Genomic DNA, 26464 nt, shown 5'->3' with positions numbered 1-26464 from the left:
AGATGCTCAGGTTCCAAGAGCAAGTCCCCATGCTATATTTTTGTGATGGGATATTAATTCATTCTCTGAGACTCCACATAGCAGTAGCATGACACTCACTCTTACATCTGGCATTGGACATTGAACTGGAAGCCGCGCCAATAACTTGCAGTTTAAGTTCCAGGCCAACAGGGAGCAAGTTAGAGGGAGTGAACAAATGGGCTGTTTTTTTTTTGGGCTGCTTGTGTCCCCTCTGCCCACCACTTCCCCTCCACCGTAATCTGGTCCTGGTGCTACAGAGGCTGATTTAGCCCAGCAGGATTTGGGATTTGATCCTGTTCTATCTGGTTGATTAGGATGAACAATCGGGGAGAGGTGATATGAAGAAAAAAGTGGGGATTTGTCCAAAGGTGTTGGCTGCAGGTTTGAAAGGAGACAATGTGATCTATGTATATGTAAATGGTTTGTATTTATATAGTGCTTTCCTAGTCTTGATGAACACTCACAGCGCTTTATATGTGTGTGTGTGGGGGTGTGTGTCTTTAGCTTGTACTTGATGCTCACAAATGCTTCAGATGGCTATGCATAGTATGCCTGACAGAAGCCAACTCCATGTATGTATTTCAATGAGCTCCTGGAAATGTGGAGTGTGATTTCGTATTGGTGCTCCAGTCAAAAAGACAGAGATAGGCCTGTGTTGATTCATCCCATTTCCTCCCTTCATCCTCCTCTCTCCAGCCTTTGTCCACATGGAGAGCTTCAGACCTGACGACAACAGTCTGTGTTGAGTTACACACTCTGGCTTTTGTTTGTGGAAAAAGCAGGAGGAGCGCACACCATGGTCAAAGTGATGTTTAATGTCCCATTTAGGAACAACAGCAGCATATGGACAGACATAGCCCCTGAACCCAACAGAGCAACATGCAGAGCATCATGAGCTATCTAAGAAAAAAGTCAAAGCTTTTCAGATGGTGGGATGGCTCACTTCAGAGCTTTGTCTGAGAGATAAGACGGCTGTATGAGATATTCTTACACAAATTCACCATCTTTCCACCCATAGACCTTAATATAAAATGTTTTAATTCATTTTGATAGATTAAAATGATGACTATAGCAAAATTACAGATTTATTTAGTTGTCCTTGTCCTTGCTTTGTACATGGATAAACATGTTCAGAGCTACAAGCAAATTAGTTTCAGCAAAAAGGAGGAACCCCAGCGATAACAAAAAGAAGGACTGCCTTATGAACCATTTAGAAAGTGAACATATAAAAATATAAAGAGAAAACATAAAAAATATATTAGCAATACAGCCAAATATATCTTACTAACTGTACTTAGAAATGAAAGAAATGAAAGAAATTCAGCTCAGGTATTTTTAAAACGTTAATAATTTTGTTTATCAATTGATCAAAAACAAAACGAAACACTAAATAATCTATCGGTCAACAGTCACATATTGGACCTTCCCTAACAGACCTCACTCACCAGGTAAAATTCCTCCAGCCTCCCTGACATGACCACTGCCCTCTTCTCCCTCGCTTTCCTTGTGTCCTCCGATTTCTCCATAGTAGAGGGCAATGATCAGCTGTAAAATGCGGATAAACATAGGTAGCTGCTGATCAGTGATGGACAATTTCAGGCTCTCCACCATGGTCTGGATCTGAGAAAGCACAGGGAAGAGAAAGCAAGTTATTACATTTTTAATTTTTAATTGTTAAATTATATCTTCAAAATTGGCCACAGGCCTAACCACTTTTGGAGTGCCCACATTTGAGATAGAGAAGCCCAATGTCAAGTAAAAACTCTTAAGATGCCCCTGGATGCTGAGTGTTGCATGTGAAAGACATGAGTTTGTATTAATCAGTGATGATGAATTCCAAATGACAAAAGATTTACAGTCAAAAGTGGATGCACCTTCGTTATTGCTTAACCTTTTGTAACAGATATTGTATTGTATCGTAGTATGCTGCAAATCTTTTTTGTGTAATTTTGTTGATATTGATAGAGCACCATAAAAAACACAAAACTTGTTACTGACTGTGTATAGATATGAGTGAGCCAATTCAGCCATAACATAAACCAAAACCAGAGACAGCCACTGTGGATTTTCTGGTTAAAACTATTTAAAAACTTAAAAGTTAAATATGCACCACCAAGCTACTTTTGCATCACAAATAGTTATGATCTGACAACATAAAGAAATCCTACCACATTAAGGAACAACTAAGGTTGGCCAAGAAATAGATATATAACAGATCATATCTGATTTTCCACAAATATATATCACTGTTCCACTGTCACAGAGCAGGAAAATGACTGTGACTGCCTGTGATGATTCTGTAACGAGAGAAGCGCGTTTAATCTGAATAAAACTGTTAAAATTAGTAGGACATTGTGGAACTGATTCTCAATATTGGTTGTGTATTGTACTTGAACATGTTTTTTTGAACAAATATTGACAAAATTGCACAAGCTAGAAAGAGCTTTTTTTTACATCTCTATAAAACTGTTGTTTTTTTTGTATACAGAGTGAAATCTTGGAAAAACAAATAACTGTTTTTCTTATCCAGCATGTCACTTCTTAGAACAATGGACTGAAATTATAAAGAGAAATTCGCAAAGATTTGATAAGAGCAGTAAGTCATATATTCCTTTTCACAACTCAAGCTGCTATGACAAATTTTAAATCTTTTCTGTGCCTCACATGTATGGCATGCTGAGATGATAGCAAAGTTACAGCAAATTAACCTATAAGAAATAACTATTTCTTGGTCGCTCATCAAGTTATTTTTCATAAAATGTAAGCTGCTCACTTTGATGACAGATGGGATCTTGGAATTCATGTTGTCATAGGTAAAATGAAGGCGTGTTCTGAAAGAGCATTTGTACAGCAGCGGGTCCTGGTAAAACTCAATCTTGCCGCTAGCATTTCGCTTGTCCAAGCAGACAGTACAGTCTGCAAAGTTGATCCCTTTCCTTAGGACCAGCTCTGGAGCTTAATAGAAAGAAAAGAGGAGAAGAGAAAATTCATCATTTTGTATTGAACATAAGAGGCTGACCCATTGTGCATGACACTAACTAAACATCTCAACATACAACATCTTACAATATCATTAAACACAAACAAATGTAATTATATGCACTATAAGAGAGCAGGCTCTGAAAGTTAGGACTGTGCATCTCCAATACACTCAGATCTAATGTCCAGAGCACTGTCTGCAACTGAACTGAAACTACATAAGCAGGGGCGTGAATGATACATTTCTTCTACTTGTAAATAAGCTGTAATAAAGTTTGTGTGTGTGTGTGTGTGTGTGTGTGTGTGTGTGTGTGTGTGTGTGTGTGTGTGTGTGTTTGTGTGTGTGTGTGTGTGTGCGCGTGTGCGCGTGTGCGCGTGTGCGCGTGTGTCATGTGCGTGAGTGAGTGTGTGCGTGAGTGTGCGTGTAATGTACAGGGTTTCCACCATTATCGCAGTCACTGTTTCTTGATTGGGGCAGACTTACATTGTTGTCACTGTATCTTTTTACAGTGCTTGAGTGTTATGTCAGAGTGTCCTGCCTCTCTACTACATCACTGGCCTGCACTCACTTTGCACTTTAACAATGAACACCAATACTAATCAGAGGTTATTTGAATTTGTCCAGTACGTTTATTTATGTTTCTTAAATATATTGAAAAACAGTCCAACATTTTGCCCATATTTCACCTGCCACACACAACACGAGAAGCACACAGGGTTCAAGTGACCAGAACCATTCGTGATTTGACAACATCGTTTAATAAATAAACATATAAATATGATTGGCAGTTCCTGTGTAAAGAGCGATGAGCAGACACACACAGACAAACAGACACACACGCATCCTATAGACACTCCTACAAGTTCTTCTGGCAGATTACCTTACACTGTGGTGTTCCTTTAAACTTCAGTAAAAACTATTGAGTGGGTGGGTGGCACTATTTGTTGAAATGCTCAATGCAAGCAACCACAAAAGCATTCTGTTTTGTTGATAATCAGACACTTGATAAACAGCAAAGAGTAATTGGAGCATTTAATTATTTATTTTACTACATATATTTTTTCATCATGTTAATGTTCCATTCTGAGATTTCTGTTTGACCTTAGTTTGAACTAACAAAACTGAACCCTTACTGTAGTATATAGGTTCTTGTCTTAGTGGATTTACTAGTTAATCCCAATACCAAGGAATGTAGGCCGCCATTTCTCACCAGTGATGTCCATGAAAGCCCTCTCCCACATATCGTCCACGGTGTAGCACTCTGCTGAGGTAATGTTGACCGACAGCACAATGTCATCTTCCACATACTTAAGGATCAGGTTGTTCACCACAATATTGACGTTGTTCACCACTCGCCTGATCAGACTCTGCACGTAACCTAAAAACAAGTAATCACACATGAGAAACATGTTAAAAAACTTAATTCTTCATAATGATATAAAAAGATGTTCATAACTTATTTCACAAGAGATAGGCATTTAAAGAGGAGGGCACAGTGATTCGAGTATATTAGTATATATTCACTGGAATGTACAGTACATTCAGCTGCCAGTTTATTGGATACACCTGGATAAAACAAATGTTATCCAGTAGGAGAAGAGGAAAGTTTTCGTGTGTGTGTGTGTGTGTGTGTGTGTGTGTGTGTGTGTGTGTGTGTGGGTGTGTGTGGGGGGGTGGGTGTGTGTGGGTGTGTGTGTGGGGGGGGGGGGGGGGGATGTGAGTGTGTGTGCAAAAACAGCTCAAAATGGAAAGATTTTCACCAAACCTTTTCCAAGATATCTCCAAATAATAGGGCAAGAGAGTCAATCTCAGAAGTCTGAAAATGACATCATGCAAAGTGAAGAAATGTATCTCTGCATCCTAAAGACACAACCTAATGCTTATCTTAGCTTGAAAAATAGTCGCCAGTTGAATGCACTAATTGGAAGTCGCTCTGGATAAAAGCTTCAGCTAAATGGTATGTATTGTATTATGAAAGTCAACATCATGTCTTCAAATGGAATATAATCCGGTAGTAATAAATGTAGTTATGCATGAACTTTTGCAACAAATAAGATTCCAGACATGATATACAGTTGATTTAGATTACCTTATAATTTGTCATCATATAAATTACATCATGGTAATGTCACTATGAAATGGCATCATTCAATTTAAAGTTATCAAGCGAGCAATGGGTACATATAGTGTACACACAGGGTATACATAACCCATTTCGATGTAAAAAATAAAAATAAAAAAAAAGAAGAAAAATCCAGTCTGAGTAACGTTATACTATTGAACAGCTTGAAAAACTCTCAAGAACCATTTCAATTAATATACAACATTCAGGGAGGATTTATTGCAGGACTGCTGTATCAGAGATTATAAATATCAGGTAGGTAAACTGCCTGTGCCAACTGAGTTATCAGGACACATTAACTTAGTGTCAAGTAAAAAAAGAAAAATTATGATCTGCCTTCTCTGAAAATCTAAGCTCAGTACCACTGAATCATGTCATTTCACTTGCTCGTAAATAAGAGGAGGTCCTGATATGTTAGTTTTTGCCACAAACTTTGACCGTGTACAGTTAAAGTAGCTAAGAATCAATAAGAAAACATTTTATTACTCACCCTGCCTGAGCAGTACTACAAATCCTGAGTGAATTTATGAATCTCTGAAGGGCTATCCTCTCAGGAGCTAAGTCATGTTTAACACAAAACTATGTATATGTTGATTTAAATAAATCCCTCCCAAGTCTGTTAAACCACTGAGGAACCTGTATGTTTACTTAACAAACGCAAGCTTCATTGCATGAGCTAACACATGTATTCAAACATTCAAAACACATGATTTAATACAATTATAGAAATTATTTATTAAAGGATGAGTGAACATGCTGGGGTTCTCAGGGAGTGAGGAATTCGGCCAAACATGAGCAGAAAAAAAGCCCACAAATTTATCGAGTGTTCGTCATCTGTAAGAAAAACATTCAATGTCTTTTCATTTCATAGTGTAATGACTGGACAAGTTGATTTAATACCATTTAAAATATTAATTTAGGGACATGAAAAGAATCACAGAGAGGGGTTTGGAAATTTTGCGATGTTGATGACGAGACCAAGAGCAATTTGCACAAATGTTAAAAAAAGACATAATATAAAGTGTTAGAATAGATTTTATATTGAAGGTGTAAAGTAGAGGGATGGTGGTTTTGTGGTGAAGAAACAGAGGGATGCAGTAACCAAGAGAAAACAGGAGAGAAAGAGCAGTTCGATAGCTTCAGTTTCAGCAGAGCTGGGGGAGCCATCCTGCAGTGTTACCAGTACCTTTCTGTGGCCACACTGACGCTCAGAAACAGAAGCTTTGCAGGAAAAACATACACAGTAAGGTTATTACTCAACAAAGTAAGAAAGAACTTAAAATATTGCAGACAGGGGAGTTTCGATCATAAAATATGAAAATATACAGCAATATATTCTCGTAACCACAGGACCAATGGCATTATTCATTCCTCCCATGTACTGTTAAGCACCGTCACTACAACTGAAAACATATAAACCTTTAAAGCTTTTCCCTTATTTTCCAAACCAAATGTTTGTCTTCCTGTATCTACATGCCTGAGCCAGGGCATAACAGAAACGATAATTAGGCAGAACTAAATGGCTCTGTTGATGAAAATATTTATATGAATCGGTTAACTGTTGGGCCTCTTGCACATTCGGCCGACCCTACATTAGCATAATCCAATTAACAAAATTCTCATGAATTTGTTGCCTAACCAAACAGACTGGCATTAAGAGAGGATGACATAATATAAATTCAACTCATAAACGCAATGCCTGTTCATGACATCTGTGCATGGTCCTGCATGCTTGCATATATGCATTTGTTCCTCTGAGTATGAGTGGGTGCCTGGTTGTTTTCTTGCATGTATGAATGTGGCTGTGCATGCACGTTTGTGTGCGTGTGTGTGTGTGTGTGTGTGTGTGTGTGTGTGTGTGTGTGTGTCTTTAAATCTGGGGTCAGTGAGAAAGCTGCTGTCACACCTGCAGCCTGAGCAGTAAAACCAGCATTTTACCCCATGCTATTTGGCTCTCTGGATCTAATTTGCCCATGTCAGGATGCCTTTACTTCTCTGTTGCACTCTCTTACACTTGTTATACCTACTTTTGCCCTGCACCAACACCAGAGTCCTAATCCATCTCACAGCGAGTCATCGACTGCTCTGAACTTCTGTAAACAATTGACACAGCCAGCACCTGTGCTATGGCCCACAGGGAAGGAGCACATTTAAAACTGCTCAACCATAAAATGACTGGAAAAACCAGCTCCTTTATGTGATCTAAGAACAGGCCAAGTACTCTCTTTTGAGCAATACAGGAAAGAAACGCTATACTGTCCATGCTCACCATTTTTCATGTGTATGGAAAGTATTAGCAGCTAGTAGCCTTGCCAGTTATTAGACATGGATAGAAAGACTGACAAGTCCATCATACAATAAATATACTGTAGGTTGGTCCTGTGGTCTTATTCTGAAATGTAATTTTTACATTTCTTACTATAACCAAAAGGACACATACAATAGTGTGTGGAACAAAGCACTTTCAAAGATTTACAGTAGTTAAAAAATTCTATATTCCTGTTCAATTTGTCATAATATCAAGAAAACCAGAAATGCTCACACTTAATTAATAGCTCTAGGACACCTTAAAAAGAAACAGGAGATAAAAGTAGTTTCACATAACCCAACCATGCATGGTACAGCAGGTCTCCAGAACAGAAGAAAGCTCCAGCTGGAGAAAGCTCCACCCTTTGCTAATGTGGGATATTCTCTATCCATAAGTAGCATTTTCCAGTAATACCACAACAGATGCTATATTCAGTTTCTGAGTTAAGGCCCTAGTACCAGGACATCAGTAGCACTGGACCCTAGATTTATCTCAGGAGTGTGTTTGCATTTTAGTCCATGTAAATCTCAATCTCCACCAATCACACACATACTTACACAACTGTGCTTGCATACACAACAACTGGACACAATGCCATGCATTTAGATGTATGCAGGTCTTAGTGCAGTCTGTAAATTGTTCCCCTTGCTCTGGTACTCCTATAGAAAACATTGACTGTTGGTGGATAGCTGTACACTACGTAGGTGTGGAACAACTTAAAACATTAACACAATACCAGAAGATCCAGATTATCCATTAATATTTCAATCAAATGTCTAAATTAAGTTTTCACATATGACAAACTAGAATTTAGGAAGGACAACAATTCTCTCATAGATTGAGTACTTCTCTCACGGTACGATAAAGGCATTTCATACTAAAGCTCATAATGCAATTGAAACAATCAGTATGTTGGTGAGATTTTGAGAGTTCAGCTTGAAAACTTCTTTGAACCAACAAACTCACAGAAACCCCAACAAAAAGTGAGACTTCCATGATGAAAACTCTTTGATCTCAAATGAAACAAAGCATGGTTTCACAACGTGAAAAGGGCCAACGCGGGAATCCCCTAAATCGCAGAAATGTGCTTTTCACAAAACGGTGGCCACTGGACCCCCGCAAAGCAGCAGTAAACATAATCACTCACAGAATCGCTCAAGGTGGAAGCACTTGGTTTTTGGTCTTTGTGTGGCAACCAATCCAATGGCATATGAATTAACTTCTTTATTTTCCACCACAGGGAGAACAGGGAGGATAAATTCAGTCAGCATGTGAGGGCTTAGGGCCAAATGACTGGATAATTGCTGGTGGCTTGTTTTTTAGTGTCAGCTGTGTTTTGATTTGGTTGTTTTGTAGGGGAGGAGACCAGATGCAAAACAGTGGTTTGTCGACCTAAACGCTGACAAAGAAGACTGTCCATTCCCTGTGATGGTGTTTGTGCTAACACACCTTAACTCATAGTGTACACACTTATAAACCCTGACACTTGCTGCCACTCCGTCCATATGTAACTGCTTTTGTTGATCACTGCCTTCCGAGATACAATGTGCCTTTGGATTGCAAGTAAATTCAAATTTGAAGACAAATTCATGCGGCTTGAAAATATGGCCATCTGTTTTTGCCTCCCATCCATGATCAGAGTTTTATTTAATTTTTTTGCTGATGTCAAGTTAAACACAAGATTTGTAGTGCTTTATTATCATTTTTTCACCTAAATGTGCTCAATGTTAAGGAAATTTTGAAAAAAGCTTAGAGTTCTTCCATGGCCCATAACTAGGGCTGGGCAATTAGCCGAAAAAGTATCAAAATCAACAACTAAATCTTGTTCAAGTCAGTAAATTCGGTTGATATCTTCCCTAATGCGTACATTCACAAACTGTCGGGTTTACGCTACAGTAATTTTGCAGCAGTGGACTAGGCAACTTGTACCGTGCCATATTACCCTGCCCCATGTCCTCCCTCCTCACTATCCTGCTGATCTGTGCTCACTTAACATGTCATCAATCAACATCAAGGTAAAAGTTAGAAATAATCGGGGTATTGATTTGAAGATATATCGCCCAGCCCTACCCATGAGCCATCATTTTGATTTTAAGTTTGGTTCAATCTGGTTCAGTACTTCTTGCCTAATCCGGCAGCTCCAGAAATAAAGCAACCGCCCTCAACAAAACAAAACACAGCAGCTGTGGGGCTATTACAATATATCCAAGTTATGAGCATAAAGGCCCATTCTAACCTCATTGAATTGTTTTCCTGTGGTTTTTAGAATTCAATTTAAAGTGTTATTCCTTGTTTTTAAATGACTGAATGGCCTTAAGCTGCTTTACCGAACAGACCGGCTCATCCGTTACACCCAGGCACAAACTCTTTCATCTGCTAATCAACTGTAACTCTCTGTACCCAGGGCGAGACTTTAGAAAAAGGTTGATAGGGAACTCACCGTAAGGGCTCCACAACTGTAGAATAACCTTCCTTTGCCAATCACACAAGCTACCTCAGTGTCATCTTTTACAAGACTTTTGAAGACACATTTTTATTAAATGGCTTTCAATTAGATGTTTTATCCATTGTCGCTTGCATTAACTTGTTTAAATTTATATTCTGATTTTATGTATGTGTAACACAAAACTGTTATTCAAAAGTGCTACATAAATAACATTACCAGTTCTATTATTATTATTAGTGCTTTCAAGCAATTCAAATATTGAATCGCGATTAATTGCATTTATGTCATAGTTAACTCAAAATTAATCGCAAATTGTTATCTATTCTAAATGTCCCTTCATAAAAAAAATTCAATAATTTTAATGCTCAACATGGAAAAGTCGATTGGCTTGCTTTATGCAAATGTTTTATTTTATTGAAAAACAACATTGCCAAACAGGGCGGTACAAAATATAATTAAAAAGTGCACATTTCAGGTAAACAAGGACTCAGCCTATAGTGCAGTTAAACCATGGCTTAAAGGGGACATATTATGCCAATTTTACCACAGTTGATATGGTTCCTTGTAGGGCTGCTCGATTAATCGAAATGTAATCGTGATTACGATTATTGGGTCAAACGATCTCCAAACTACTATAATCGAGTTGAAACAATTATTCGCATTTTGTTTCGATAGAGACGCACGCGCATGCTCAATTCAGTCCTTCCCCCAAAGTATTCAGGGGACCAGCTGACTGGCTCTCACTCTCAAGCAGCTGTAAAGTCAAAGAGGCGAGTTGTGTGTGTGGTGACCGCCGGTGGAAAAAAAAAACGCGAGTGGACATATTTTGGTCAATATACCACAAGGATCATTTAAAACAGCACCCTTTTTACCCTGTCTAAAACAGCCCTCCTCAGATTGACCTGTTTTGAGGTCAATCTGAGGAGGTCAATCCCCTAGCCGGGGGGAGCCCCTAGGGATCCCCGGCTAGCGTTAGCTCGCAAACTAACATGGCCGATGGAGCCCGGCTAGCGTTAGCTCGCTCGTCCAAGGCCATGTAGCGAGACTCCTTACATGGGCATGGTGTGACTATGATGTTTATTTCGGTCGTAATCCCATTCGACGCACTTTAGCGTATAGTTTCTGACATAGAGGGACCACAACAAATCGCGGGAGTTTTTTCTTTCCAGAGTTTGTGGGACGGTAGACATGTCAGATACCAAATTAACATGTAGAAGCACTACAAAAGTGGAATTTTCATAATATGTCCCCTTTAATATTTTCTTTTTTTCAAGTTTGTTGTGAACATAGCAGTCAGGCCTCTTATTTCAGAAACAAAGAGTTAGGTAACCAATAAAAGGTAAGCCTACTACTTCTTTACTTTCAGCCAGCTACTCAAACAGACAAGCAACAAAATAATGACGGCCTGATACGATGATGTTTTAAAAATGATTGTGACATGTCAATCACCAACCAAAAGCGTGTGTCACAAGGCGATAGTGTGAGAGTTGGCAGCTCTGCGTTAATCTCACGGAAAAAAAATTGACCTCGTTAAAATGGGTTTGCGTTAACGCCGTTAATAACGCGTTTAACTATTATTATTATTATCATTATTGTTATTACTATGATCATTATTATAATCATGATTATCATCGTTATTATCAATATTATTAGTAGTAGTGGTAAATGTATACATCAAATAGATTAGGTTACTTGAGGAAAATGTGATTAAAAGCTGGGCTGTGCCCTCAAACTTCCTTAACTACATTAAATACTCCTGACATGTTTGGTTTTTATCTTGTTCTTAGCAAAATATCCTCTGTCTGAGTCATAGCAGGCTAGTTTTACCTCATCTACCTTTTAACCTCTACCGTTTAATTAGGAAGGCCGGGATTACAGCATTCATCTGCTTCCTCACTGTTATTGAGGTGCTGCAACCTCTGACCCCAGAGTTGTCTTTACAGCCTCTAATGGGTTGAAACAAGGTCCACTGCTGGAATATTGTGAGGTGTGCACACAAATTAACACGGTAACACTAAAAACAGATACACACACACTCAAAGTGCACACAGGCGAACATATGTGCACACGCACACACACACGTATCTCTATAGTTGTGAGGACACTCATTGACATAATGCATTCCCTAGTCCCTTAGCCTAGCATTAACCATACCAACTAAATGCCTGATCGCAAAACCAAGTCCTAACCCTAAAACAAGACTTTGAAATCGTGAGGACCAGGCAAAATGTCCTCAGTATCTCAAAATGACCTCAAAATGATGGTATTGAACCACATTTGGCCCTCATAACAATAGTTAGACTTATGCACGCACACCCGCACACATACACACAAACAAAACACACAAAAAAACACACACACACAACACACACTGAGGTCTGTTGGAGGCAGGTCCAACGGGAGATGCTGGGGTGTGAGGCACCCTGCTTTAACAGCTGGAGGGAGATATTATCTCATGTCAAGCCTGGAAATTGATCCTCCCCAGATACAACCAGATAGGAGGCAAGGTTCGTATGTTCATGCATAATAGTTCTCTGGGAGTGAGCCTTAAGGTTGGATGCCTGTGACCTGGATTTGAAGCTCAAGACCCCCACCTATCTCCTTGGTTTTTTCTTTTTGTCTTTCTAAAAGTCATAACTTTTTTCTTTATATTTAATTTTCTCTGCAAAGTTGGTTATATCAATTTGCAGAGTTGTGCCTGTGAAGTTAATATGTACTTTTTGTGTTGTGTAGCATTTCAAAGACTGCCCTAGCTAAGCATCATTTTACACTTTTACATAGAAACGCATTCTATTAAATGTTACTTGTTGGTGCCAGCTTAGACATAGATAATTCTTTACTAGCTAATATGAGGACAGTGTATTTCCTTTTATTTGAGTTAAATAATTACAATTTGATCTAAAAAGAGGTCATAAATAATTTTGAAAGGCTGTTATCCAGACCCAATCAAACAAGCCCCTTATTGTGAGGTGTTGTAAAGTGCTGGTCTAAGGCAGGCATGGAATCCATGGCCCTGTAGGAAGCATGTGGTCAAGTGGCCTTGTTGATAAGAGCCATCACTGTGTGATTTATCAGTGACACATCCTCCCTGGGTGATTTATACATGTGAAAAATGCAGTGCTGCTGAGTTTCAAAAATAATATTTTCACAGTGTAATCAGGTACTTTATTCATTTAAGTTACTTATACTGACCTTTGCAGGCATTGAGCAAGACAAGATTCCAATTACTCAATTATTTTGTCCCATTAGCTCTCTGAGAGAGTAGAAAACAAATCCACAAGATATCTCACTAGAGTAAATAAACCGTAATCTCAGTCTCACTCCGTGGCCCTGTCCTCCCCCACCAAGGCTGAGCCTGCCCAGGTGGTCATTCACTGTAGAAGGAGGTTGAATAGCCTCAGAGGCCCCATAGCCATCATTTACCTGGGGGTAGGTCTGGGTCGCTGGGGGCAGCTTGCTGGAGGCGGCGGGGCTTAGCCACAGCCTTGGAGCTGTCTGAGACACTGCGACTTGTGGAGCTAGAGCCGCTCTCGTGGTCATCCTAAAGAAAAAACAAACAAGAAAACCGGTGAGGATAGTTGATGGAGTTCTCAACAAAGAACTACATAAGTGATAAACTTCAATTTGTTCTCGCAATCATTTAATTAATCCTAGATTAGTAAATTATTCTTTAATCTTAAAGTCTCTTAAGCAATATAATCTTTTTTTTATTACAATATTTTTGCATACATCAGATGATTGTTGCTTATTAGTTTGCAATCAGAGTAACCACACTGTCAAATTTTTCTTGACAAAGCATAGCCTAGTTTTCTAAAGTTGTTATGGTATTTATGGTCACACAGATAATAATAACAGTAATAAACTTTATTTTACAAGTTTTTCATTGTTATCAGTGAAGTTTATAAAGAACAAAAATTGCACACGCACGCACACACACACAGCAAAAAGGCATACAAAATCTGGGTTAAAGACAGATGAGCAAGATTGACTACCAAACAAAGTATGGAAAATCCATCAATGTTGAAAAATGTTACACATCTAATCGAACAAAACTTTATCTGGTATATTACATTATTGGTGGACATGCAAGCTGGTATTGTATTGCTATTGAGAAGTGGTTGGGGGAGCATCTACCATATACCACTGTACGTACACACACACACACACACACACACACACACACACACACACACACACACACACACACACACACACACACACACACACACACACACACACACACACACACACACACACACACACACACACACACACACACACACACACACACACACACACACACCTTTGCTCCTATCCCATTTAACAATGGGTTCTGCAAATAAACTTAGGTTCATGGATGAGAAGGGGGAAACTCTCCTCCACAACAGCACGTCACCTGCACTCAGAGACCATCAACCCGTTAAGCCCAGGAATGTAAGTCTATGTGTGTGTGGGTGTGTGGGTGTGTGTGGGTGTGTGACGATTAAATGGACTTCCCCTTCAGAGATGAGCTAGGAGATAAACACAGTGAGCCAAGTTTCTGGATGAGGAGGTTATTTATTGGTTCAGCTTGTTGAGTGCCTCAGCCTAGTGGGTGCTCTGTGACATGAGGTGGAGGAGCTATGAGACTGTGGATAAAAGAAAAAGGTGGTTGTCTCCACACAAGAGTTTTTAGCTATGTATCAGAAATAATCTCCATCCATATGCATTAAAAAGTGAGCCATTTAACTGTACAAAAGCTAGCAAAGACAAGGTCAGCAACTTGTAATTTGTGATTTATGTTGCATCCACCACTTGTAGTCAAGGATGATACTGTTTTCTTCCAGAAAAGAAAGTCACTTTATAGTGAAAGGTATCAGGAGGGGAGAGATGATTTCGCAAAATCTTTTGCATCACTGTCTGTTTTGTCTATACAAACCAAAATGAAAGCCCAGAGGTGTCCAACTAAACTAAACGTTTCCAAACATACTGGAAAAGAGTAGTGTAGAAGCCATTTTAGAACTAAACTGTTTTTGTGTGGATGTAGCTGAAATTTACTGTTACGGAGTAACTGAAAACTATCTTCAGCTTCTCAAATGCAAAAAATAAACTGGCATGTTTTGTATTATTATTTCATAATGTTCCCAATATGTTTGAACACTCTCCTGAAGCTTAAATCATAGAAATCTAGGTTCTCGATACAAGACAATATGACAATCTGGTCGTAGACATTTTGATGGAGCTTCTCCAGAGTTGGTCACATGATCGCCTAAGTATCTGAAGTGATCGTGTGATCAACTCATGTGACCTACTTAAGTATCTTAATTGATCATGTGACCAACTCTGGAGGAGCTCCATCAAAATGTCTAGTGTTTTGGTAATCGGTTGTCCAAGTTTTAGCAGAGACTAAAATAGGACTGACTGGGAATAATAATTTGTCAAATCTTTTTTTGAATGCAGAGGACAAATATTTGTCCATTTTGGAACGCAGACGAAACTGCTGAAAAAACTCTTCAATCATAAAAAATCAGAAGAAAAGCATTTTCACATCATATTTAAATATGACTGTATAGTTGAATAGGACATATTCATAGTCACTGCAGACATAAGTCTTTAACACAGAATGGTGGATAAAAATGAAATGCACAATACAAAAAAAGTTTACCATACAAGGGAAAAAGAAAGGAACCCAAACAGAACCACTCTAAAGTAGACAAGTGAGGGCGAGTTGAGAGTCGAGTGTGTTAACCCTCAGTATGGCATTGATTAGAGATATCTGCAGCCTGGGCGGTAAGTTGTTCAGACAATTCAGACAAAGAACAGGCGATCACATATGTTTAGCATTTACATATCAGATCGGTGTAGCAGAGTGTCACAGGAGTCACCCATTCGCTGACTAATGTAAACAATGAAAGTCTCAAAACCAAATATATTTGTCTACTTTATGAGCACACACTTCATTCACAAAAACTTAAATGAGCAAAGAAAAACCATCAGCCACACCTTTCAAGAAAAACGCATGCTGTACATATTATATACACTGGGAAATAAACACACATTCCCTGGTTCTGACAATATTTAATTATAATGAAACCCTTTCTCTCTGTGTGGTTAAGTAACGAAGATTAGGTTTTAAACATACTTTGCATAATTTGAGTCGTGGATATATTTACAGAGAAACAAGATTCCCCAGTGCGGTAAAGTAAACATGCAATTGCCAAAAGAGATGAGAGAGGTTCTGGCAATAATATTTGCACTTTACTTCGGCAAGGGTCTTTGCGGTAGAGCTGCACTACGCAAGCCCCTTTTCTCCATCAGTGAGTGGTGGGAATTGGTAAACACAAGAGGAGGGATAATAAATACTTCATCAAGGTTGAAAGAACAGTGTTCGGCAAATAATAATGTGTAAAAAACTTGCTCATATTCACACTTCATTTGTGAACTCGTCATTCAACTTTAAAAGTTGTATCTAAATAGAAAAATCTAATTAAAAAATAAAACATTTATTCAGATGTGAATGTGATTAGTTTTTAATAATACATACTCACATGTTAAGGTGTTAATATATAACTATATGCTACTTGAGCACATTAGAAACAGTCTCTCTCCCTTGTTGACTCTCATATCTAAACCTAAAGGAATTCCTATGGCTGCAGGCCAAGTCTACATTTCAACAGTTCAACAACTCAAACTGCCACTAAAGGATAAGACTGCCAAATTTGGACGTAGCGCAATTAAGCATGCAATGTCAGTGTGGGCAATGAGCAATTCTCCAGAGACAAAAAATGCCTTTTCAGAAGGAAGCCCTGGGACAAATGAAGGCTGCCTCAGCTGCTGCCGGGTAAACTGATACCTTCAATGCCACAACAGGGTGCAGGACGGAGAGGGAGGGATAGGGAAGGAAAGACAGCCAGAAGGACCAGGGAAAGGGGGTTCTTCCCCTGTAGGCATGTCAACTCAGCTGTTGACCTAATATTACGGCAGCAAAAAAGGAAAAGGGAACAGAAACAAAAAGATAGGGGAGGGGAAACTATCTAAGAAAGTGGAACAATCAGACAAAGAGTAGTTGGGAGACAGTGATAATGACTTGGAGATAATGAGACAAGACCAGAGACACAGAAAAAAGAAAAAAGAAGCAGGTTCTGGCAGTGTGAGTGACAAGTTAGGGGGACCCCCTACGCAGAGGGTAAGTGGGCACCCATGGAGGGTTAGGGCACAGGAAAGCCAGATCTGACCTCTGTCCTATTACACGTCTGGCTCAGTCGGGGAACCAAGAGGCAGTGTGTTAACCCTGTCTGGAGGGCCGACCCTCATCTGAGCTGTTCAACACATTAGCTGAACCACCACCTCCAACGATTTGAAACTGCACCTTTGCAAATTCTGTCACAGTTTTACCAGAACAAATAAACAAGCTTCAACTTACAGACACAAGAAACCAGTCCAATCAAAACTCCCATTGGCAATGCAACTTATATGTAAACTGTGATAAGAACACCTTAAGATTTCTGATGAGTGGATCAATTAAGATCACAGCAAGCACAAATGTTGTGATGTGTGGACACCTAATAGGGCATAAACATAACATTGCCCTAGAAACCAAACATAATTATTTGGTTTCTGGGAATCAATGTAAACTGTTTTAAATATAAACTAAACATTCAAATTACACCAATTTTAGATTACACAAAATATGATATACATTACTCAGTATACATTGTTAGAGAAAAATATAATAATGGCCTTATTACAATTTGAGGCTTTGTTCTTGAAAATTGGTAGTTTGTTTTTATTGCCCAAGGCACATTTCTGAAAAATAAAACATGCCACTTTCTTTATTTGTTTTCCCCTCCACGTATTACAAAGTAATTTCTCAATTTCAGCGGACTGCCTTTCCTGCAACTGCCTGATCTTTGAAACCCAAACAATTTTTAAAACCACTCAATTTCAGATGGTATCAGCAAATTAATGGATGCATGCAGAGGATCACTGATGGACAAACACACGTTTTGTTATTGTTGTTTTTACTCTGCAGGTTTCTGGTGAACCCATGCTGATATCCAAGTAGCAGGACTGGAGATTGGAGGCCAGGCAGTGGAGGGTAAACGCCTACCGAGTGAGCAAATACATGAAGTTAACCCAATAACTCCTTATCTCAGACAAAACCCCTCCTCCAAATCATTAATATACACATACAGTGGATATAAAAAGTTTACACACCCCTGTTAAATTTCAAGGTTTTTCTGATGTAATCAAATGAGACAAAGATAAATACTGTCCAAACTTTTTCCACCTTTAATGTGACCTATAAGATGAACAATTCAGTTGAAAAACAAACTGAAATCTATTTGGAGGGGGGGGGGGGGGGGGGGGACTTACAATAACCTGGTTGCATAAGTGTGCACACCCTTAACCTATTACTTTGTTGAAGCACCTTTTGAATTTATTACAGCACTCAGTCTTTTGGGGTAGGAGTCTAATAGCATGGCTCATCTTGACCTTGCAATATTTGCCAACTCTTATTTGCAAAAGGCTCCAAATCTTTCATCTTGCGAGGGCATCTCCTGTGCACAGCCCTCTTCAGATCACCCCACAGGTATTCAATTGGAATCAGGTCTGGGGTCTGGCTGGGTCATTCCAAAACATGAAACCTTTTCTGGTGAAGCCATGTTTTTGTTGATTTGGATGTATGCTTGGGTCGTTATCATGCTGATAGGTGAAATTCCTCTTCATCTTCAGCTTTCTAACGGAAGCCTGAAGGTTTTGTGCCAAAACTGACTGGTATTTTTTAACTGTTCATAATTCCCTCCACCTTGACTAAGGCCCCTGTTCCAGCTGAAGTTAAACAGCCCCAAAGCATGATGCTGCCACCACCATGCTTCACTGTGGGTACCGTGTTCTTTGGGTGAATGTGCAGTGTTGTTTTTGCGCCAAACATACCTTTTGGAATTATGGCCAAAAAGTTCAACCTTGGTTTCATCAGACCATAACACATTTTCCCACATGCTTTTTGGAGACTTCATGTACGTTTTTAAAAAGTTTAGCAGGGCTTGGATGTTTTCTTGGTAAGAAAAGGCTTCTGTCTTGCCACCCTGTCCCATAGCACAAATATATGAAGAATTACGGAAGATTGTTGTCACATGTAGTACAGAGCCAGTCCTTGCCAGAAATTCCTGCAAATCCTTTAATGTTGCTGTCGGCCTCTTGGACGCCTCCCTGACCAGTTTTCTTCTTGTCTTTTCATAAATTTTGGTGGGATGTCCAGTTCTTGGTAATGTCACTATTGTGCCATATTTTCTCCAGTTGAAGATGGCTGTCTTCACTTTGTATCATGGTATATCTAATACCTTGGAAATTATTTTGTACCCTTCTCCTGACCAATACCTTTCAATAATGAGATCCCTCTAATGCTTTGGAAGCTCTCTGCGAACCATGGCTCTTTCTGTAAGTTGCAACTAAGAGAATTAATCAGAGTCACTGTTAATGATGGCAGGTGTTAGTGACTACTATTTAACATGAGTTTGAATGTGATTGGTTAATTTTGAATACAGCCACATCCCCAGTTATAAGAGGGTTTGCACACTTATGCAACCACATTATTTTGTATTTTTCCCTCTAAAAGATTTCAGTTTGTTTTTTCAATTGAATTGTTCATGTTAAAGGTCACATTAAAGATGGAAAAAGTTCAGACAGGATTTATCTTTGTCTCCTTTGTTTACATCACAAAAACCTTGCATTTTAACAGGGGTGTGTAGACTTTTTATATCCACTGTATATGTCTAGAGAGTTTGTGGCGATAAGACCTGACAACAGTGTGTGTGTGTTGTCAAGAAAATCATGTGATTTCTGCAGCAGAATTAACACACACGCAGAGAATAAGAGGATTTTTTACTGTTGTGAACGTGTCTGTGCAGAGAACCTACCATTGCATGAGCAAATTACGGGCTAAGTCCGGACCAATTCTCCAGACTTTATCTGCAGGTCATGTCTGAAAACGGCTTAATACTTGCTGCCAGGGAATGGGACACTGTGGATGTGATGGTTTTCAAATTGTTTTTCCATAACAATACTGAGGACACTCCACCACTACACATGATACACATGCCTCACATACACCATAGAGCACACTGCTTTTGAAACAGTACATCTATTCTCAGTTCTACATGTTCTCTCTTGTTCTCATGTCATCTTAATCTTAGAAACTTTAGTTCCTTTGTTTCCTTCTAAGATCTTTTTATACAGTTGTTTCTAGTTTTTCATTGTCATCATGTTCATTCCTCTAGACCTTCTAAACCAATCTATATCCAGGTAGTCTGAAGCTTATTTTAACAGCAGCGACCCTGGTTCTCATTAGAATGGTTTCCAGCTGGCACTGAGATGACTGACACAAGAGAAGTGGCTAACTGTTTCAAACATACAGTCACAGTTTGGGAGAGTTCCAGTAATGTCAGGTGGTATGCAGCCACTGCTTTTACACTTAAGCTGCTCGACCCATTGATGACAACCCAACTGGAATGTGAGCTGAAGAAAATGGAGCTCATCGCATTTGACTCAAATTACCTTTTCTTTAATGTCCCTTGGCTTCAAAGGCATCCATCAGCTCAACTAAAAATTAGCTGCTAATGGGTTTTTGATGAAACTGCAACAAATGTAGAAAGCCATTATGCTGTGATTGCAGACAGGGGTTTCATTTTCTCCTCAAATAGAGGTAGAATCAGGAAGGCTGTTGCCAGGCAGCACTGTTTCACATACTCTTTCCCGTGTGCCAAAGGTCTTTACTGATATCATCTGCATTTTGTATACCAACACACTACACCACATACACTAAAGACAAACCCTTGAATGCCACACCACACAAATAGATGTACAGTCTCACACGGCCTAAATATAATGACCAATACTTGAAAGCACAGTAGAGCTGTGCAGCTGGAATCCATGTCAGACTGGAGGGATTAAAGACCAAAATGAACCCAGATGAATATCACATTGTGTGACACTCTGAATAATTATCTCAATGACAACAGCTTATTACAAAGATGTGGTCTCTCGCTCCCTTTCTTTTCCCCTCTCTAAAGTAATCATATCCACAACTGAGAGAGAAAATCAACAGATGTGTGGGGTCCTGAAATATAGACAAAGTGCTGCATAATGTAAAATGAATTTAAAGGGCCCATATTTTACACCTTTCTGGGATTTAATTTGAGGTATTTGTACACCTAAGATGATATATCAGTGGTTTAAAGTCGAAAAAACTGCTGCAATGTGTATTTCCATGTCCTCTCTTCTGCCTCTCTCTGGTGTTCCAGACATAACAGGCAAGTACAATAAGTTGGGTGCTACTGAATCTGTGAATTACTTTAATAGCTCAGTGTTGTATGCAAGATGTATGTATGCAAAGGGATTCCCCGGAATCCCTTTGCTTTATCACCCGCAGATCCAGGGCCTCTTTGGCCGCACCATGGATTGCGGTTGTGGATCGCGCACCGGGGGTCGCAGTGTTGGATCCAGTGTGGCGGATTCTGAGTTATGTGGGATGATCGTGGTGCTGGTGGCGGACCCTGTGTCGCGTTGGCATTGGGCACGGGCGGTGGACCAGGACCGCGGTGGTGGCTCGTGATGGGTCCTGGTGGGCGGTGGTGGATGGTGACTGAGGACTGGAGTGGCGTCTGGTCTGGATGGTGGATCGTGGTCTGGATGGTTGCTGACCATGGACTGTGATTGCAGCGGGACTGCTTGGCATGTCATGTTGGGGTTGTCCTTCGGGATGTCTACCGTCATCAAATGCTGCTAGAGACTTTAATCTTTAATCTTGATGATGTTTTCCTGCACGTGGCATCTATTGCACTTCTGTCCGTCCTGGGAGAGGGATCCCTCACATGTGGCTCTCTCTGAGGTTTCTACGTATTTTTACCCTGTTAAAAGGGTTTTTAGTAGTTTTTCCTTACTCTTGCTGAGGGTTAAGGACAGAGGATGTCACACCCTGTTAAAGCCCTATGAGATGAATTGTAATTTTTGCATACGGGCTATACAAATAAAATTTGATTGATTGATTATAAATGGCAGTGGCATGGCCACCCTGTACTGTGCACATGTCTAAATTAAAAACATGAATATATGAACCCGTGTAATATTTGAATAGCTTAGTATTGAATGCACAATAACAGGGTAGCTATGTTTATATATGGCACTAGGCCCAGTTTAATATAAAACACAATTTTATACAATATATAGTAGGGGGTCCCTGCTCCATTTTTCCATCAGTTTGGGGGTCCTTAGCCTGAAAAACGTTGAAGACCCCTGTCCTAGACAAATGATTACAGTCCAATAATATGAATCAATCCCAGTTATATTTTTAACTCCTGACAATATTGATATTCAAATGAATTAAATGTTACCACGACAGAGAATAGCCAGGGATGCGGGATTTGTTAAGATTGATATTGAAGGGGGTGGCCCGGTGACCAAGCTCTGTAACAGCCAAAGTATCACTTAGAACATTTTCATCCTTCAAAATGTTACGATGACAGCTAAGGGTTAATTTTCCAAGCATTTGCCTGCTTACTTTCAGAAGCTGAAATCTAACATCCTCATTAAAGAGCGAGGAAGGGGGACATGGAAAAGATTACAATGTATCTGCCGAAATGAGAATGCACAATTACAAAACTATTTCACTCTAACGAGAGAGGAATCACAATGACAGCAATGATGATGTCATGCTGGAGGTCTCTGCCAAGACTGCCTCCACTGTACCCAAGTAAAAATGGCTATGTTTAATATCTGACTCCAGCATACCCAGAATAACAACAAACAGAGACCCCAGTTACAGACCATTCCCACAGGGAGCAATATAAGGACTTCTGATTTCTCAGTATTTCATCTGGGAATCTTGTTCAGCCATTGTACTTGCATTATCTTCACCTTATATGATATAGTTGGATGCAGTTGTGGTCCATTTCCTTTCACTGAGGCCAAGCAAAAGAGACATTATCAGGACACAAAGTGTGCATTTTCACTTATGAGGACGACACCCAATACAACCAGAACAATTTAATCAATTTACTAAACTTCAACCATGTTTCAAGGACATAAAAATCTGGATGACCCAGAATTTTCTCCTATAAAACAGAGTTAATAATACTTGGCCCTTAACACCTCAGAGATGCATTGTCTAATGCTATAGATACTCTGGATGGCATTGCCTTTTAGTTGCCCTTAATAATATGGCACCATCATACCATATATAGTACAGTATCACCCCACTAGAGCACTGCATTCCCATAATTCAGGTTTACTTGTCAACCCTATGTCTCTAAAAGTAGAGTAGGAGTCAGAGTCTTCCGCTACCAAGCTCCTCTCCTTTGGAATCATCGCAGTTTCAGTTCGGGGGGCAGACATCCTCTCTACGGTTAAGAGTAGGGTTAAAACCTTCTTTTTTGATAAATGTTGTAGGTAGAGCTGGTTTGGGTATATCTTGGACCAGCTCTTATAGATCTTATCAGGATCATGGTGGTGGATCGTAATGGTGGATTGTGGATGGTGATGGTGGATGGTGATCATGGTGTCAGCTTATCATTGACTATGATTACAACAAGATTGCTTACAAATACAACATGCCTACTCATACCATTACTGGCAAAAACTCTTCCATTACAATTGTCATTGCTGCTGCCTTTATCTATATCAGACATTTCTTATGTTTAAATACTTTAAACATAGACACACCTTTCCATTATGTTAAAAACAGTTTCTTCTAATCAATATCGTATATATTGGGCACAAAACCAATGTGCACATAAAAAATGCTGATCAATTAGATCATTTAGACATAAGACATTTGCTGGAGACCTGAGATACTACTGTTTAGAAGTTAATTTGTATATGACACACAATGTTGCATTGCTCCAAAAAATGTTAACCACACACTACCTTTGACAATGATACATAATCCAATGAGAAACAGCAGTGAGTGATTATGCTACATGTGGCTATTCACAGAGACACCACAGGCACAGAGACATGACCTGTGTGTGTCCAAAAATATCAACTGACAGCAAGGGTTAAACTTAAACAGAGTATTAGCACACAAAAAAGTAACGTTGTGATGTCCTGTGGTTATTGTCTTTGTAACATTAGCATGTATGAAAATCTTCCTTTCAAAGCCAACAGTCTACTTGGCAATCCTCTGTAACTGATTCCCAACATGAAACGCTAAACACATGTCAAACACAGGTCATTCATTTATCAGCCTTAAACAGTAGGAGCTGTCTGACCCTACAACTGCTGTCTATTCCTGCCGTTTCCGTCAGAAACCATGCGCAGACTTCACCAAATCCAGAGCTCTGACCAGATCATTGTGGCTAACAACTAATTCTGCTTTAAGCTAACATGCAGGCTTATTTCTTTGAATAATGATAATTCATTCTAAGATGGTCTACACCTTGGCCGTGTATGCAAGTCACTGCTGATGTCACTCTGAAACCAATCTATAAAGCTCAACACGGTTTAATTAGTGCAGCTATTGTCCATTGCAAAATATGACTTGTTGGACTTATCGCATTCCGTAGAACAGGTTTGATCTCCATTACATTTTTAGTCTTACAAGAAGTTGTCAGGTAACAGCAGCAGCCACCAATCTTAAGTCTTTAAAGTATAGTAGCTGTTGCTGCTCCAGTAACAGTGTGGATAATTCTGCATTAAATCTCAAAGCCAGTGTAATGCTGAAATCAGTTTCTCTGCTATATAATTGCAAATTATTTTCCTAAAATACTAAATAGGTTATTAGTAAACCATAACAAAGCAGCGATAGAGCTAAGGCTTTTCCATAGCATACAATCTTTGCTTTTCCCAAATGTTGTTCAAACAAAGGATTTTAAATCAAAGTAAATCCAATCTCAGGAGAATTAGTAATTCCGGCAGGCAAATGACTAATTGTGATGAAGGTGTTGTGATGAAATTTGGAACCTGGCTGACCAGTCTCAATTTTCTTTTCATGGGCCCCCATTCACAATCTGCCCAGTGAACTCTTGATATTAACATACCATGTTCCTGCTGGTCCCTGCTATTATTGCACTTGACATACCCAAATGTTGCCTCACTAGTGAAAAGAAAATAATAACAGTTAAGAGAACAAAAAGCCAAGGCAGAAAAAAAGAAAACTACAAGAGAGAAAACAGGATAGTGGAGTGAAAAAACATGACCAAGAGAGAGAATGAAAAAGAAGGAGAAATTCTTCTTGATTTAGATCTGAGGGGCTCTGTTCCTTCAGATGTCTCCATCAGCTAACCACAAGCCTGGGCTGAGCATGTGAGGCATGCTGCTTACACTGGCATATCTACCCCCTAATGCTAATAACTGCAATGTGTTAGCAACAATAAAACATTCCACACAGAGCCCTGATATCCACATACAAAGGCATGTACAAAAAGACACACACATATTGACACACGTGGGGGAATTCCCAAACACAAAAGCTGCTTTCAGACATGCAATGAATTCTCGAAATTCTATGCATTTTCTTCAGGAGGAGGTGCATGTGTGAGTCCTAAATGTCCGTGTGAAAGGCTCTGGATTACCTGCGGACTTTCTCCGTCTGGTCCCCTAGTATAGAGTCTGCAGAAAGTCGGTAGAATCTGATGTGAAAACACAGCAGAGGATCCCCCACTGTATTCTCAGCGAGTGAGCAGGGGGTTGATGACGCCTCTAACATGCATCTAATATGCCTTCAGTCCCCCACAAGTGTGACATGTTATACAAGTATTCATATTATGATATTTTTCCATTCATGGAATCTGACTCTAACGACACAATAAGATCCGAATTCCTCCGTAACTTAAAGATTTACCATTGTATTATATATTTTTTTGTGATGAAATCAGGTGCATGGGTACAGTGTGAAGTTCACATTTTTGATGATCACAATGTGAGCAGAGAAGTCTCAGGTTCTGCCCTTGCAGAAAATGTATAGTGAGTTGTACATTTAAAAAATCAGTGTATGCTTTCAACGCTTCTAGCTTGCAGGAACCACTGCAGAATCACTAGTGTGCAGCCAAAAAGTTATGACTAAAACTTGTACATTCTAAGATAAGAATTTGTCAAAATATTATAGATTTTGGTAGGAAATGTGTACATGGTGTACCGAACTGCAAAAAAAATTGTTTTGTGTACCCAACTGTTAAGAAAAATACATGTACCATAGTACCCCCATTTGGTTCTGACACAGATAATGAGGATTTTTTTTTTTCTTACATCGTTAATGTTTTTTCTTCTTATTGCATTGCACACGTTGAATGAATATCTTTCAATATATAAATAAACATATTTTCTGCAGTTTGTGCTGTAATGTGCTGCTCGGCTTGTAAATTTACATCTGTATGACAGGTCGGGTTTTTCCTGCTGCCCTTTCTCCTCTCGTACTTCCAGTGCGAGCACAATGCATGGCATTGCTTGGTTTCACTAAACATTTGGAAAGCATTCCAAAATTTGGAACCCAATATTTAGCGGACCATATAGTGATTAGTGAGGGATTTCGGACTAGGCATAGGACCAACAATTGCTACGAATTGAGATATCTCAATGTTTTGTGGAAAGGTTGTGCCAATTTGACTATATAAA

The 26464-nt window shown here is 39.4% G+C and overlaps 1 protein-coding gene across 5 annotated transcripts in view; it reads right to left on the bottom strand.

Annotated features, from left to right (window-relative positions):
- LOC128448952 (intermembrane lipid transfer protein VPS13B) overlaps positions 1 to 26464 on the bottom strand; it is a 325941-nt gene that overhangs the window by 288732 nt on the left and 10745 nt on the right. For all 5 annotated transcript variants that reach the window (XR_008339824.1, XM_053431840.1, XM_053431841.1 and 2 more), the window contains exons 4-7: positions 13301 to 13418; positions 4212 to 4379; positions 2795 to 2976; positions 1467 to 1641 (exon numbers count right to left, since the gene is read on the bottom strand). Coding sequence is in view for 4 of the 5 variants with exons in the window: in XM_053431840.1 (XP_053287815.1) it covers positions 1467 to 1641; positions 2795 to 2976; positions 4212 to 4379; positions 13301 to 13418 (643 nt within the window). In the remaining variant the exon portion in view is untranslated. The remainder of the gene's footprint in view (positions 1 to 1466; positions 1642 to 2794; positions 2977 to 4211; positions 4380 to 13300; positions 13419 to 26464) is intronic.

This window comes from Pleuronectes platessa, chromosome 10 (genome assembly GCF_947347685.1).
Source record: "Pleuronectes platessa chromosome 10, fPlePla1.1, whole genome shotgun sequence".
Lineage (NCBI taxonomy): Eukaryota > Metazoa > Chordata > Actinopteri > Pleuronectiformes > Pleuronectidae > Pleuronectes > Pleuronectes platessa.
The sequence above is the reverse complement of the archived record's forward strand: the minus strand, read 5'-3'. Positions and strand labels throughout refer to the sequence as shown.